Below are 16,804 nucleotides of genomic sequence, written 5' to 3'. Positions count from 1 at the left end.
TAGAAGTACTGAAATTCACAGTGAAAGAAAATAGAATGGTGGGTGCCGGGGGCTGGGGTGGGGGGGGAATGGAGAGTTGTTTCGTGGGTACAGTTTCAGTTTTGCAATATGAAAAGAGTTCTGAAGGTTGGTTGCACGACAATGTGAAGAATGTACTTTTAACATTGCTGAACTGTACACTTGAAAATGGTCAATTTTATGGTTTTACCACAATTTAAAAAAATCGAGTGGTGTTTTTTAAAAAAGAGAGTGTATCATCTTTATTTCTTTTTTAAAAAAATTTATTTATTATTTATTTTTGGCTGTGTTGGTTCTTCGTTGCTTTGTGCAGGCTTTCTCTATTTGCGGCGAGCAGGGGTTACTCTTTGTTTTGTTGCGCGGGCTTCTCGTTGCGGTGGCTTCTCTTGTTGCGGAGCATGGGCTCTAGGCATGTGGGCTTCAGTAGTTGTGGCTCATGAGTCCTAGAGCACAGGCTCAGTACTTGTGGCTCACGGGCTTAGTTGCTCCGCGGCATGTGGGATCTTCCCGGAACCCGTGGACCCTGCCTTGGCAGGTGGATTCTTAACCACTGCACCACCACGGAAGCCCTCATCTTTTATTTCTGAGTAGTCCATGTATGTACACAGTGGAAGAAATGCTGAAGGTGTCTCCCCTCCACCCCCACTTTCACCTCCCCCATATTCTGGTTCCCTCCCCAAAGCCCCCACTGTTATCATGTTATCAATGATATCTTACTCTTCCTTCCTCAGATATTTTCTGCATTTGCAAACACATTTTTCTTACTCTGACATTTGTTTTTCATTCCATCAGTGCTTCCACGCTGTTTTTTTTAATCATTGTGATAAAATACACATAACACTTACCACTTCAACCATTTTAAAGTGTATGATCCAGGGACTTCCCGGTGGCGCAGTGGTTAAGAGTCTGCCTGCCAATGCAGGGGACACGGGTTCGAGCCCTAGTCTGGGAAGATCCCACATGCTGTGGCGCAACTAAGCCTGTGTGCCACAACTACTGAGCCTGCGCTTTACAGCCCGCAAGCCACAACTTCTGAAGCCCGTACTCCTACAGCCTGTGCTCCGCAACAAGAGAAGCCATCACAATGAGAAGCCTGCGCACCGCAATGAAGAGTAGCCCCCCGTTCGCCACAACTAGAGAAAGTCCACATGCAGCAATGAAGACCCAACACAGCCAATAAATTAATAAAAATACAATTAAAAAAATAAAGTATATGATCCAGTGGCATTAAATACATTCACCATGCTGTGCAACCATTGCCTCTTATCTAGTTTCAGAACACTTCCATCACCCCCAAAAGAAACCCTGTCCCCATTAGCAGTCACTTCCCATCTCCCCTCCTGCAGCCCCTGGCAACCACTAGTCTGCTTTCTGTCTCTGAATTTTCCTGTTCTGGACATTTCATATCAATGGAATCATACAGTATGTGGCCTTACGAGTCTGGCTTCTTTCACTCAGCCTGGTGTTTTAAGGTTCATCCACGCAGTAGCATGTGTCAGTGCTTCATTCCTCTTCACTGTTGAGTAATATTCCATTGTATGAATGGACCACGGTTTATTTCTTTAACTGTTGATGAACATTTGTTTTCTTTTCTTCTGGCGATTGTGAATAGTGCTGTCATGAACTTTCACCTATAATATTTGGACACCTATTTAATTATTTTGGCGTTATCCCTAGGAGTGGAATTGCTGGGGCCTATGGTAACCATGTTTAACTTCTTGAGGAACTGCCAAACTTTTCCACAGTAGCTGCACCACTTTACTGCACTTGGCTTTCCAATGTAACCATCTTGGTTTTTTAAATAAAGAGCTCTCCATCCCTCACCCTCCCTTCACCTCACCCCTCACAGGCACTGAGCTGCTTGTTACACTGTTGCAAAGCCAGACTGTGTCTCTCTCTGTGAACACATAACTTAGCCCCATCTAGCCAGCTTTCTTTGGCCCTTCTTGTGCTTCCTTAAGGACTTTGGTCCTGCTTTTCCTTCCCTAAGGACTCACCCACTTATTTCTGATCCAAATCCCAGCCCCTTCCATGTGTGACTTGGGACGAGCGGCTTAGCTGCTCTGGGTCCCTTTTCCTTACTTGCAAAATGGGAGAAGAATAGTTCCTCTCTCCGAAGATTTGTGATATTAAAAAAGAGAACATCAGTGATGTGCTTAAACAGGGCCTGCATCCAGTGAATACTAACTTTTACCCCCGTCACTCTCGGCAGTAGCATGTGACTCCGTTTTTCTGATCACGGCTAACTCAGTGTCATCAATTTCCTTTTTTTTTTTTTCCCATTGCGATGGGGGGGAAAATGAAACCCTCTGTGGTTTCCCTCTCTTCACATCCCCAGCTTCTAGCAATACATGCACTTTGTACCAGACACTTATTACATGTTTGAGTTATAAAACCAGATTCTTGGTGAGATTTTTCTTCTGTTCTTTTCTTCTACTTGGCTGAGGTCTCGCTCCCACAGCTGGGCCAGGCTGGATTTCAGATTTTCTGAATTCTACCTGAAACTGCCAGAGACCAAAATAGCCACTGAGTGTGTGACCTCTGGTCTGAGCTTGCAAACAAGGCTGCCGGGCAGTTCAGAGAACATTGCTTTGGATATTCTGAGGCCTGGACCAGAGGCAGGCGGTCCTTGGTCAGCACCCTAACTAATCTGGGCCAAGGCTGCTTGGAATGAGATGTCAGTGACCCACGTCCAAGGTCCAGTCCTGTTTCTAAGGACGTGGCCAGAAACTCAGCCGTATTTTTTGGCTATATTTGGAAGAATGCTGGCCTCTGCTGAATGTGGGTTGGGGACCTACTGTGTGCCAGGCACAAGGCTCTAATGGAGACATAACCCTTTTCTGGAAGTCAGGGCAGGAAAAGGGAAATAAACCAGAAAAGCAGTGTCGGGCTTCCCTGGTGGCCCAGTGGTTAAGAATCTGCCTGCCAATGCAGGGGACACGGGTTCGAGCCCTGGTCCAGGAAGATCCCACATGCCAGGGAGCAACTAAGCCCGCGAGCCACAACTACTGAGCCCGCGTGCCTAGAGCCTGTGCTCCGCAACAAGAGAAGCCCCCGCAATGAGAAGCCCGCGCACCACAATGAAGAGTAGCCCCCACTCACCACAACTAGAGAAAAGCCCACGACGTGCAGCCAAAAATAAATAAATAAATAAAATTAAAGAAAAAAAAAAGAAAAGCAGTGCCTATAAAGGAATGGTTTCTGAATGTGATTGCTGCTCTGAAGAGGATGAAACAAGGAAATGAGACGGACCTACTGGGGTGGTGGTGAGTTGGGGTGGGGGATTTCAGCCAGGGTGAGGAGGACCCCTAGGAGGAGGTGATGTTCCAGCTAAGCCCTGAAGAAGCAACTAGTTTTGCAGGAACCTGTAGGGTATGTTCCAGGCAGAAGAAACAGCAAGTGGTGCAAAGGCCCTAAGGTGGGACTGTGTTGGGTGGGCCCTTGGAGGACTGCTGGGTCTAGAGCAGCTGTGTTTGGGGAGAAGGAGGGAGGGGAGGCCCAGGTGTCTGGGGCCACGTCAGCCTCCTTAGCAATACAGGAGCCTGCTTTGGGCACCACCCAGCTGTGGGTGCCCGGTTTTCACCTTATTTCATCCCTCCCTCAAACTCCTGGCTTGAATGCCGCATCTGTGACCCCAGGAGGATTTAGGTGAATGGCCTTCCGAACTATGCCTCAGTTTCCTCATCTGTAAAAGGGGCCGAATAATGGAGCCTTGCTCACAGGGAGGTGGGGGGCACCGATATAACTCACAGCAAGCGATCGGTGAACATTGTGGAATGCATAACAGGCTCGTCCCCAGCGTGTGACTCGAGTTCAAGCGGCCACAGCCTGCAGTACGAACTGTCCCCATCGTACGAGTGGGTAAACTGAGGTTGGGGAGTGGGGGCAACCACGCACTACTGTGGGGAGAGTTAGGGATGGGGCGTGCACTCTGCGTCTTGGTCGCGGGGACGCGCACGCCAAGCGGCCCGGCCGGGGGCGGGGCCAGGGAGGGGCGGGGCCGGGCTTGGGGGCGGGGCGGCGCGGTGGCCGAGAGGCGGCAGCGGCAGCAACGGGCTCGCCGGGCCGGACAGGAGTGGGTCAAAGGCGCAGCCTGAGCCCGCCATGGAACAGCCCAGGAAGGCGGTGGTGGTGACGGGTACGGTCTGATGTAGTGCTCTGATGGCGGCCGCGGCAGCCGCGGCCCGTGGCGGGGGCGGGTCGGGCGGCTCCGGAGGCAGCGGGGCCGGAAGAAGCGCGGTGGCCCGGGTGGGGCAGGTGCTAGAAGTCGTCCCAGGTTTGGAAGATGTCATCGCCCGCGGGAGCCCAGCTCAGTCCGCGCGACAGAGAAAGTGGAGAAGGGGGCGCCCCTGTGGTCCCACTGTCAGGAATCGGGGCAGGCAAGGACGTGGGTGTCCTGCCAAGTGCCCCACACGGAGCAGGCCCCTCTGGCCTCCTTCCTTCCCCGGTTGGGGACAGGGACCCTCCGGGCACTTGTTTGTTGTGTCTGCCCGGCCGGCAGGCTGGACTGGACTCCTCCCTGCCCCTCCCGAGGTCGGGTTTGTCACCAGCCCCGGTCCCAGGGGACAAAGGTCGATTTGCGGGCAGGAAGTGTCCCGTGATAAGTTAATCTCTTGCCAGCCACTGCTCCCCGAGCCCTGAGCTAATGGGGGGTTGCTCCCCCCAGGCAGGGGCAGGTGAAGTTTGGGGAGCCTCGGGTGCCCGGCCGTTCTTCCGCTTGTCCCAAGGACTGTCCTGGTCAAAATCTTTCCTGCCCGGGCTGTTTGTGGGTGAGTCTGGACCCCTGCCCCACTGTCACCGACTCCCCAAAACTAACTGCTTCTCCTCTAGGAGACTCCACCTCGGAGCCTCGTGTGCGGTCAGTTTCTGCCAGGCCTCTGGTCGGCGTGGGGGCGTGCGGTATTTTGACCCTGTCAGGAGGGTCAGAGTGAGAAATCCAGCTAAGGTTCGAACAGGTATATTGTGGTCCAGGGAGGTTTGGGCTGGTCCTGGAATTCCCAGGAATACGGAAGAAGCCACTTATCTGACAAACAGGTGTGTCAAGTTGCCAGAGGGTCACTTTCCCCTGCAGCCCTCCTATATCTGCTTATTTATTACTTTAGTCCTGACTCAGCAGGCAGCCACGGGACTGGGCATTTTTCTTGCATGAGCTCGTTAAATCTTTACTGCCTCCATTTTGCAGAGGGGGAAACTGAGGCTCACAGAGGTCACCTTGTTTGTAAGTGGCTGAGCTGGGACTCATACTTGGTCCATGCAGGAGGAGGAAAGGGGTGGAGAGGTTCTGACCCTACTTGGGGGCCCCCTGCTGATCCAGGGAACAGTATGCCTCCCAGGGCCATGATACCACTTGGGACACTTGGCCCAACTGGAGTGACCCATGGTTCAATGACAGCCTTTCTTGGAGAGGTTTATTTTTTAGAGAGGTTTATTTTTTAGGTGTGTTGGGGGCGATTAGAAGAGGGAGGCCACAGACTTTCCTGGGTCTGTGTTTGAATCCGTGCTCTTCCGTCTTCTTGCTGTGAGACCTTGGGCAGCTGGCTTCACCTCTCTGTACCTCAGTCCCAGCTCCTCTAAAATGGGCCCAGGAAACACCCGTGCCTGAAAGAGAGGCACAGGGAGGCTGAATGCCACAGGGCATGCAGAGCACTTAGCACATGCTCAGGTGAGAATCTGGTTTGTAAATGGGGCCTGGAGTTTGAGTGAGTAGGGAGGAGGGTGGTGGGATGATGTCTGGACAGCCTGACCTGGGAGATATACACATGCATCCCTTAAGGGCCGTTCCTTATCAGGTGATGATTCACAGACCGCCTATGGCCCTGCAGTTCCAGAGTCCAGGGAGGAGGCACAAAGACAATGATAAAATTATATTATATTTGGGGGTCAAGGATAGGGGAAGAAATCGGGAAGGGAACAAAGGCCAGCCTTTTCTGGGGCAAAAGGAGGGCACTGGTCTCTTGCTGGGCATGAAGGTCAGGTGAAAGTGAGGACGAGAAAGGACTCACAGCTTCTGTTAAGAGCAGACAAGTTTGTGTGATGGAGGGCTCTGAAGGGCCACTGGGTGCACCCCAAACTTGGGACCAGGCCCCCGACATTGTCCCAGGTGGCAGCTGCTCCCGAAGCTCCCTGCTCCATTCTCCTGGATGAAAGCAGCAGCCTGGCCCTGGGCAGGCCAGGAGGGGCCGCTGGGTGGTGACATGCTGCTTTTCTTATTTTTTTCAGGGTTCGGCCCTTTTGGGGAACACACTGTGAATGCCAGCTGGATTGCAGTCCAGGTAACTGGATCCAGAGGGGAGGAATCAGGCTTGGGGCTGGGCTTCCCCTGGAAATACTTGACACCAAAGAAAGGAAGTAACCTACGAAGAGAGCGTCTCCTGTGAAGCTTCCTGAGAGATATTTAAGTCTGATATACACTTCCTCTCAGATAGTTACCACTGTAGCTTGCGTTTGTTGAGTGCTTGCTCTGCGCCAAGCGTTTTTTGCCGCCCAGCATGCTGAATTCTCCCAACAACCCTTAGGTGCAGTTATTCTTGTGCCCACTTTATGGATGAGGAAACTGAGGCACAGAGAGAGTTATCTGAGGTCATCCAGCTCAGAAACCAGAGTGGCATTTCTTCGGAAGTATCCCATGCCACAGCCAGGTTTGGGGGGACCAGGCAGGGATATTGGGGGATGTATTAACCTTGTGGAGGGGGTGCAGTGACCCTCAGTGTTGCTTCCTGGCAGCTGGAGGAAGCAAAGGCTGCATATCGCGGGGGAGGAGGTCTCTCCCGCTGTCCTGAGCCTTCCAGTTTCTTTGTCAGCTGGGGCATTTGGAGGGACAGACTGGGGAACAATGGGCAGAGAGAAAGAGAGAAAAGTTTCCTCCTTATATAAATCAGATCTGCATGGACCAGAGCCAAGCTCGTGTTAATCCTAGCCCATTAGCTTCTTGATTTAAAGCGTCCCCAGCTTTCCACTCCAGAGCCCTGAATTCGGAGAAAAATCCAAGCTGAAACCTCAGTGTGTCTATTCCCAGTTGGGGTGGCCCACCTTTTTTGTTACCCTCCTTCCAGACCTCAAAATCTTGGCCACATTCCTCTCCCTTTTTAAAAATGTTCACCCCACTTTGCTAGCGGAACAGAGGGACAGGATCCCCGGGATTCTGCAGATGGGAGCATGTCTGAGGCCCTGCTCGTCGCACCCGCTCCCTGGAGCCCCAGACAAAAAGGAAACAGCGTGTTTCTGAAGACGTGTGTGTCTGGCTTTGTGCGAGTTTCAGACAGGAGTCTTCACGGGGCTGAGTGGACACAAAGCCGTGTGTCTGAATTCCTGGGCCCCAGACACTATGATCTGCATCTAAATAGGAGAAAAATCAATTAAACAATCTTTGGAAATCCCTCCGAGCTTTGGGACTCGGATGGTGGAGGATGGCAGCTTTTCATCCTGCTGCCGGTGGGGACATACCCCTTATATTTCAGTCACCCATCTCTCCAGACCTCACCTCTAGAAGACTTTCAGTTTTCTTCCTCAACTTTATGAGACAAGAAGAGAGAATTCTCCACCATTCCCCAGCTAAAAAATGCCAACCTTCCCAGATCCAATTGCTTCCCTTAAAAAAGCAACAACAACAAAAACTGGAGTTGCCCATACATACCCTGAGTGCGCACAGCAGTGTTAGCCCATGAAATTTGACACGTGTACCTCCGCAGCACCTGAGTCCAGATCAAGACCTAGAACATTCTCAGCCCCTTCTCTGTTCGTCCCCATTGCAGAAGCCCCTTGTGTCCTTTCCCAGCTACTCCCACTCCATCCGCCAACCCCACTCCCAGGTGTAAACCTCTCTGCTGACTTTATGGCCTCCATAGGTACGTTTTACCTGTTCTAGAACTTGGTGTCATTGGAATTGCACTTGGGTCCCATGCCTTCTGCACAGCAGAGCATCTGCCGGATCCACCCATGGGGTGGCTAGGAGCCGCTGGTGGTGCTTTTCAGTTACTCTGGATAAAACAGATTTGCCCATGGAAAGGGTGTAGTCATTGGATGGGTCAAATCCGTCCCTCAAGAAAATATGCCTCAGAGTGTTCTTGGTGTGATCCAGACATGAGTTGTGGGCAACCATTGATGTCTGTCACCTCAAGCTGAAGATGGGTGTTTGGTGAGGCAGAGCGAGCAGCCGTTACTTCCTGTCCCAACTGATTTTTCTGAAGCTCGAGTTGCCACCTGTGGAAGGAACTCCTTCTCCTCTGCCAGGGACCAACTCACTTCTCTCTGTCTGTCTCTCCCCTTCTCTCTGTTTCTCTGTCACTCTCAGTCTCTCTCTGGGTGCCTCTATCTCTCTCTGGGTCTCTGTCTCTTCCTGACTCTCTCCCTCCCCCACCTCCTTCTCTCTCTCTCTCTCTCTCTCTCTCTCTCTCTCTCTCTCTTTCTGTCTCTCTCCTCTCTCTCTTATCTGACCTTCCTTCTTCATGCCCTGGGTGAACTGGCGCCCCAGCAGAGAGTGAACTGTTTCCCACCAGCCACATTCTGGAGGTGGGAGTTCTGGGGACAGAGGGGCACCCCTCCTTTCCTCTTTCCCAGGAAAAAATGCCGCTGCCCCTGGCACCCCACACAGGAGGGACTGCATTTTTCAAGTGTCCTGTCTTCCCGCAGGTCTTGGGTGGTGGGAGTGGGATGCTGGCTGCGGGTCTTTCTCGCCCTAGGAGGCTCAGGTGGGTGTTGAGGGCTTGGACTCCCTTGGCTTGGGGCCAACTGTAGCCTTCTCTGCCCAAGTGGGGCAAGGAGGAGTCGGGTCACAGGACAATTACTGCCACAGTGAGTCTAGACAGACCTGCTAAGGATATTAACCAGGGAACAAAGCAGGTCTTTGTTATGGGGTCAAGGGAATCGGTCAGACGCAGCCGCGCGGCAGGGTCTTGTCAGGTAGTGGGGTGTAGACAATGTGTTGTCTGGGGCGCACGAGCCCCGTTACTTTCACAGTCTGTGCTTGGTGGCTGTGCTGGCTGCAGATTGTCGTGGGACTTGGGGTGCGCTGCTACCCTCCCCCCAGGAGAACTGTCCAGTCCTTCTGGAGCAGAAAGTGGTCAGAGGCCAAGAATTTCGCTTGATTACGGGCCACCTACTTCTCTTAACTTCAGATGAATGGTACAGCTGCTCCTCCCCCACCATTGCCCTTATTAAAATTGGGGAATCATTTGTATAAACACATGTACAGATCTTCAGTGCCCCCATCACTTTGGTGAAAAGTATTTATGCCCATGTCACCAATACTTCGATCAAGGTGGTTGATTCCCATCAACCCAGAACATTCTTTCCTGCTACCCCACCCCCCACCCCCCATCGCTCCTCAGCTGCTTCCTGAGCTCCGTCACCGCAGATGAGTTTTGCCTGGTCTCAAGCTGCAAAGAAATGAATGGGATGGTGTGTTCCTCTGGCACCGGCTGCTTTTCCTCACCCTGTATTGGGGTGTGTGTGTGTGTGTGTGTGTGTGTGTGTGTGTGGCGGGGGGACAACTGTCTCCTTTCCCGACCCACCCCTCCTCCCATTGGCACTGACACTGGGGGCTTCAGGGTTTGCTCCCCAAGAGTAAAGCAACAAGGATGCCCCTCTCAGGGTCTCTAGCGAGCATGCGGGCGCCTCTCTGTGGGGATGCTGGCCATGGGGTGTGTGTATTTCTTTGATGGTGGGTTTCTTAGTTTATTTTTTCCCCCAGATGGGGAGGGGGTAGGTGGGGACCCAGAGGACATGAGGAGGAAAGGTTAGGACAAGAAGGTGACTCACTCCATGGCTCCCTGGTGGCACCAGGTCATTTCCTACCGTCAAAAGTCGATGTGGGCGATTCTTCCCACTAATGCTTGGTAAACATCACCCAGTGGGAGAGACCCTTGAGTTACTCTGGGCGGGCAGTGGTGCTCAGCATGTAGCGCCTGTTCTGCTGGGCGAAGGGAGAGGGGCAGAGACAGGATCCATAAGGCGGGGCTGCTGCCCTGAGCTGGGGGTCCGACCTTGGCGTATCACATGTCATGGTGGCCACCGGGAGGGTTACTGCGCCGTATAGTGGGTTCCTTGGCTTGGTCACTAACCGAGTTAGTAGCATCCTCAGTACCGCACCCCCCCTGCCCATAGAGATCCTTCCACCAAATTGACTTGCCTGGGCATATGGGTGGCCTGTCCCGTGGACAGCTTTGGGGATAACTCCCTGAGTGAAACTCTGAACAAATAAAGATGATCCTTTTAAGTCCTCACCTCACCTGGGGGATGAATTCTTTTCATTACTGGACTTTCAACATGTTGCCAGAAAGCACTGCCAGGGCCATGCGGAAAAGAAACGGGAGGGGGCAGGGAACTTTCAAGCTGTGGGGGACAGGAGGGTAAGAAAAAGTTGGGTCGTGGTTGACAGGATGTAAAGATAGATGAGATGATTTACCTTATGCTGAGATGTCTTTGCTGGAGATTCTCCTCCCAGCCACGGCAGGAGAGGAAGACAAAGAAGTCCTTTCACACCCAGATTCCCCAAGTGTTAACGTTATATTACATTTGCTCTTTCTCTATAGATAAATACGTAGGTAGATAATATAGTTTAAAAATGTTTTTGACTTCCAAGTCATTTTTTAAACTGTGGTAAAATATATATAACATAAGCTTTGCCACCTTAACCATTATTATAAAGTGTACAGTTGAGTGGCAGTAAGTACCTTCACATTGTTTTGCAGCCATCACCATCATTGGTTTCCAGAACTTTTTCATCTTCCTAAACTGAAACCCTGTCCCCATTAAACACTAACTGCTCATTCCTCACTCTCCCGGCTCCTGGCAGCTACCACATTCTCCTTTCTGTCTCTATGGATCTGACTACGCTAGGGACCTCATATAAATGCAAGCATACAGTTTTGTGCTTCTGCGCCTGGCTTATTTCATTTAGCATAATGTTTTCAAGGTTCATTCGTGTTGTAGCATGTGTCAGAATTTCCTTCCTCTTGAAGGTTGATATATATCCCATTGCCTGGTCGCAAGCTGTATATACCACATTTTGCTTATCCATTAATTGGTCAGTAGACACTTGGGTTGCTTCTGCATCTTAGCTCTTACGAATAATGCAGCCATGAACATGGGCCTACAAATATCTCTTCAAGATCCTGCTTTCAGTCCTTGTGGGTATAGACCCTGAAGTGGAATGACTGCATTCTATAGTAATTCTGTGTTTAATATTTTGAGGAACTGTCGTGCTCTGTGTCATTTAGGGGTCAGTTGCAGACATGATACTCCTCTATCCCTAAATAAGTCACCGTGTGTTTCCTAAAACACAGCCTCAGCACAGTGATCAAAATCAGGCTTATTGGACATTGATACAATTCTATAATCTACAGACCTGATTCAGATTTTGCCAACCACCCTGTTAATGTCCTTCACAGCAGAAGAAAGTTCCAGATTATATGTAGGGTTCAGTTGTCCCATTTCTTTAATCCCCTGTGGTCTGGAAAATTCCTCAGTCTTCCTTTGTGTCTCATGGCATGACATGTTTGTTAAGAACTGCTCAATCCTTCAGAGAGTGTCCGTCAGGGTGTTTCCTCATGGCTAGATGGAGGCTGTGTGTGTATCGGGGGCAGGAATCCGACAGAAGTAATGTGTCCTTCTCCGTGCATCATATCAGGAGGCACTGGTTATATTGCTGCGTCTCATTCTTGGTATCATTGACCTTGATCACTTGCTAAAGGTGAGGTCTGATGGATTTCTTCTTTGCAAAGTTACTATCTTGCCCTTTGTGATGAGAAAGTATCCATAGAGAGATACTTTGAGACCCTGTAAAGAGATGCTTTGAGACCATATTAGCATCCCCTGGTGAGTCTCACCTGAATCAGTTATTATTTTAGTATGATGCTTGCCAAATGATGGTTTTCTAATTCCATCTTACCTTCGACACTTTTTAAGACCTTCTGTGAGTTTATTTGTATCTGCGTGGACTCATGGGTACTGTCTTCAACAGATGCTAATCTCTTAATTTTTTTAAAATTTTTATTTTATATTGGAGTATAGTTGGTTTACAGTGTTGTGTTAGTTTCACGTCTACAGCAAAGTGATTCAGTTATACATATGTCTATTATTTTTCAGATTCTTTTCCTGTATAGGTTATTGCCTCCTTCTCTCTTAATTTTGATGTTCAAATTGTCCCAGATTTGGCCCGTGGCAGCCCCTTCAGGCTGGCTCCCGTATCATTCTTGAGCACTTCCTTCCTTCTTGGTTTCAGGCTCACTTTTTGGAAATGCATTTTTTTAACTGTATTTTTTTATTCAAACAGAAAGTCACACAAATTATAATCATCCTCATCAGTTCACTCAGTCCCATGTAATTAATTGTTTTTCATCTTGGTCTTCTGTTAGCACTTTTATGAATTCATCACTTTTCCATTAGAGTTCTGAAAATGCTTATTCATTCGGTTCAGCAGTATAGTCAGTTACCAGAAACCTGTACTGGTCAGAGCCTTTTCCATGAATTCTTTGAAGATGAAACCCTTTAATAGGAACTTTTTTTTTTTTTTTTTTTTTTGGTGGCACGCGGGCCTCTCACCGCTGTGGCCTCTCCCGTTGGCGGAGCACAGGCTCCGGACGCGCAGGCTCAGCGGCCATGGCTCACGGGTGCAGCCGCTCCGCGGCACGAGGGATCCTCTCGGACCGGGGCACGAACCCGCGTCCCCTGCATCGGCAGGCGGACCCCCAACCACTGCGCCACGAGGGAAGCCCAAGCCAAGTGTGTTTGACTTTAGCCTCTTTGGGCCAAGTGCTCACTTTTTCTTTTTCACTTTTGAAAACATAATTGAATGTGGCCTTTTATGTCTCCTTTCACTCAGCATAACATTTTCAAGGTCCGTCCCTGCTGTAGCATGAATCAATGCTTCACTCCTTTCCATGGCTGTGTTGGGTCTTTGTTGCTGCGTGCAGGCTTTCTCTAGTTGCAGCGAGCGGGGGCTACTCTTCGTTGCAGTGTGCGGGCTTCTCACTGCAGTGTCTTCTCTTGTTGCGGAGCACAGGCTATAGGCACGTGGGCTTCAGTAGTTGTTGCATGTGGGCTCAGTAGTTGTGGCTCGTGGGCTCAGTAGTTGTGGCTCGTGGGCTCAGTAGTTGTGGCTCGCAGGCTCTAGAGCGCAGGCTCAGTAGTTGTTGTGCACAGGCTTAGTTGCTCCGCGGCATGTGGGATCTTCCCAGACCAGGGCTCGAACCCGTGTCCCCTGCATTGGCAGGCGGATTCTTAACCACTGTGCCATCAGGGAAGTCCCCACTTTCCTTAAAAATGAAAAGTTTGTGTATCCCCATTTCCCCTACATGTTCAAGATCCTGATAAAGGGACACAGTTCATCATTTAAGGGAAACGAGGAGGACCCCAGATTGGGTGCCTTCACATATCTGGGTCCTTCCTCCTGCCCAGGCAGTTGGGAATTTGAAATTCCTGCAAATTATGTGTGTGTGGAGGGCTTGGAAGTGGATATTTACTCTGTAGATTTTATTTTGTTTCACTTCATTTCATTTCATTTCTTTTTGGCCATGCCACGTGGCTTGAGGGATCTTAGTTTCCTGACCAGGGATTGAACCCGGGCCATCGGCAGTGAAAGCATGAAATCCTAATCACTCGACCACCAGGGAATTCCCTTGTCCTGTTTCTTTTCTTTTCTTTTTTAAATTTATATTTACAATGGTTACATAGCAGGGTTTTTTCCTTTCTTTTTAAAAAATATTTATTTATTTTATTTTTGGCTGCATTGGGTCTTCGTTGCTGCGTGCGGTCTTTCTTTAGTTGTGGCGAGCGGGGACTACTCTTTGTTGCGGTGCGCGAGCTTCTCATTGCAGTGGGTTCTTTTGTTGCGGAGCTTGGGCTCTAGGTGCTCGGGCTTTAGTAGTTGTGGCATGCGGGCTTCAGTCGTTGTGACTCACGGGCCTAGTTGCTCCACTGCATGTGGGATTCCTGGACCAGAGCTTGAACCCATGCCCCCTGCATTGGCAGGCGGATTCTTAACCACTGCACCACCAGGGAAGCCCCGGTCCTGTTTCTATTGATTGATTTTTCTCTTCATTATGGGTGGTAGTTTTTGGCTTCTTTGCATGCCTGGTAAGTTTCAACTGATGCCAGACCTTGTGAATTTTACCTTGTGGCATGCTGTATCCTTTTGTATTTCCTCAAAGTATTATTGATCTTTGTTCTGGGATACAATTAAGCTACTGGAAACAGTTCCTTTCCAGGCTTGCTGTTCAGTTTTGTTAGGCAGAACCAGAGCAGTCTCCGCTCTGGGGCTAATTTTTCTCCACTTCCTTGTGAAGTTTTTCCATTCTGGCTGGTGGGAACAAGTATTTCCAACCTGGTGTGAGCTCGGAGGCTTGTTCCCTCTGTTCCTTTCAAGTGGCTCTATCCCTGGCCTCTGCATGTGTGTAAACCCATCAGTCCTCGGACTCTCAAAAGATCTCTGGATCAACTTCTAGATTGATCTCTCTCTCTCTTCCTCCCTCTCTCTCCCTCTCTCTTCCTCTTTCCCTCTCTACACGCTCTCTCTACCTACTTCCCTCCTCCCCTTCCCCTCCCCCCTCCTCTCCCTCCCCCTACCTCCTCTTCCCCTCAGGTACCTCCTGTCCACGACTCCACTCTGCAAACTGTAGCCTTCTTACACTTTCTAGAACCTCAGCTTTGACTCCTCAACTCCACGTCTGAAAAGTGTTATTTTACACATTTTGTCTATTTTTTTTTCACTTATGCCATATTAGGCAGAAATTTTGGATTTTTTTTAAAGGAAACACATTAATGTTTTAAAATATAATTTAACATTGTTTTATTTTTTCTAGTTTCTTCTGTTGTTTTATTTTTTCTCCCTATGACATCGGTACTACTGTTCACCCATTTACAGATGAGGGAGCTAAAGCACAGAGAGGTTGAGTGACTTACCCAGGGTCACCCAGCCAGGGAGTGGGGGGAGGGGAGGGAGAACAAACCTGGTCACCTGGCTCTAGAGGCTCCACCCCTGATTCCTACCCTCCACCATCCATGCAATTAAGAGCTGCTTTTTTCCTTTTTAAAAAAATTGAGATGAACTTGCATAGTGTAAAACTATTTTAAAGTATACAAATCAGTGGCATTTATTACATTCACAGTGCTGTCCAACCACCACCTCTATTTAATTCCAGAACATTTTTATCATCCAAAAAGGAAATCCTGTCCCCGTTAGCAGTCACTCCCCATCCCCAGTCCCCAAGCCCCTGGCAACCATTGATCTGCTGTCTGTCTCTGTGGATTTGCCTGTTCTGGACATTTCACATAAACAGAGTCATATAATATGTGACCTTTTGTGTCTGGCTTTTTTCATGCAGCATGATGTTTTCAAGGTTCATCCACATTGTAGCATGTGTCAGTGCTTCATTCCTTTTCATGGCTGAGTAATATTCCACTGTATGGATGGACCACATTTTGTTTATATTCCTCCATCCAGTGATGGATACTTCAGCTGTTGCAAATAGTGAGGAGCTACTTTTAAATGTAGGAAAGGAGGAAAAGGAAAGGGGTCACAGCCAGCAGTGAGTCCAAACCCCCACTTACAGCTAAGAAAAACAAGGCACCCTCAGGAGGGTCGGGTACTTGCCCAGGCTCACCTGGGTCTGTATTTGTTCTCAGTCCAAGCTTGAACTGCTCACTTGTTCAGCCGACATTCACCAGCACCTAATGTGTGCACATCTTGGGCCGTGGCCAGGACATTGACCTGTGGGACCGAGAGAGCATGTAAAGCAGGCTGGGCATCCAGAATGCCTTCTTGGGAGGCTGAGACATGAAGGCTAAGGAGTCAACTCACCGGAAAGTGATGGGAAGAGCATTCTAAGTGGAGGGAATAGCCCGTGCAAAGGCCCTGAGGCAGGAATGAGTCTGGTATGTGGGAGGCTGTGTCGGGAGAAGTGAGCAGAAGGGACAAAGGGAGAGGAGGGCAGCATCCCGACCCCTCAGGGCATCGTGGGCTATGGTGGGGAGTTAAGATTTTTATTCTGAGCGTGGCAGGAGCCACAGCAGAGCGGAAGCAGGGAAAGCCTGCGTTGTGATTTTATATGCTGCCTTGGGGGACAGGAGGCTGGGGCAGTGCTGGGGAGGAGATGGGGCTTGATCTCCAAATCAATTTGCCAAAACAAAACTTGGGTGTATCCAGCAAGCGTCAAGCAAACAGTGGTCTATAACATCCTATTATTTTTAATGTGTGGCCATTCAAAATAATCACTCCGGGCGTGCGGCGTGCACAAACAGGGTGAATATTGATAAAATCACGGGAATGGAAACAGGGAGCACAGATCTAAAACCTCCAGCGCTTCTCAGGGGTTCAATGGTGTAAAAAACAATACGGTCAGGTAGGAATCATGGTTGTGTGCCAGCGAGCACCAGGCCTGCCTCGTCTCTGAATCCATAAACCCTTGAAGAAAGTCCCCTCTGATTCCCACCACCACACTCCAGGGAGTTGAGAAGACAAAGGAGCATGAAGAATAAAAACATTAGTGACTAAGAAAAATGATTGTGGGAGAAATTAAATATTTTACAAAGTTTTCTCTTTAGCGTCTTTTAAAATAGATCTCACACAAAATATAACCACCCTCCCCCCCCAGCCCTCTACCCATCAGTGTCTGCAGCTCACCGTGCACCACGTTTGGGGAGCAGGTTTGCACTCTGCCCTCTTCTGTCCGGTGGGGAGGGCTTCCTGATGTCACACGTAACTGGGCTTAGCAAGAGGGCTGGGGTCCCAGATCCTGGTGTTGGCATTTGAGACTCCCCCCCCCCGCACACACACCTGCCTCGCCCCACC

At 49.8% G+C, this 16,804-nt stretch overlaps 1 protein-coding gene across 4 annotated transcripts in view; it reads left to right on the top strand.

Moving 5' to 3' along the window:
• Window positions 1–4,060: 4,060 nt before the first annotated feature.
• The window catches only part of PGPEP1 (pyroglutamyl-peptidase I), a 41,742-nt gene continuing 28,998 nt past the window's right edge, over window positions 4,061–16,804 (top strand). For 2 of the 4 annotated variants that reach the window (XM_082837325.1, XM_082837323.1), the window contains exons 1-2: window positions 4,061–4,156; window positions 6,238–6,290. In XM_082837325.1, the coding sequence (XP_082693451.1) occupies window positions 4,123–4,156; window positions 6,238–6,290 (87 nt within the window). In that variant the 5' untranslated portion in view covers window positions 4,061–4,122. Of the gene's footprint in view, window positions 4,157–4,618; window positions 4,788–6,237; window positions 6,291–16,804 lie in introns of those variants that run through there. The other 2 variants (XM_082837324.1, XM_082837322.1) reach the window with 1 other exon arrangement.

The sequence above is a fragment of the Leucopleurus acutus genome (genome assembly GCF_964270905.1).
Source record: "Leucopleurus acutus genome assembly, chromosome: 3".
NCBI classification, from domain to species: Eukaryota; Metazoa; Chordata; class Mammalia; order Artiodactyla; family Delphinidae; genus Leucopleurus; species Leucopleurus acutus.
The sequence above is the reverse complement of the archived record's forward strand: the minus strand, read 5'-3'. Positions and strand labels throughout refer to the sequence as shown.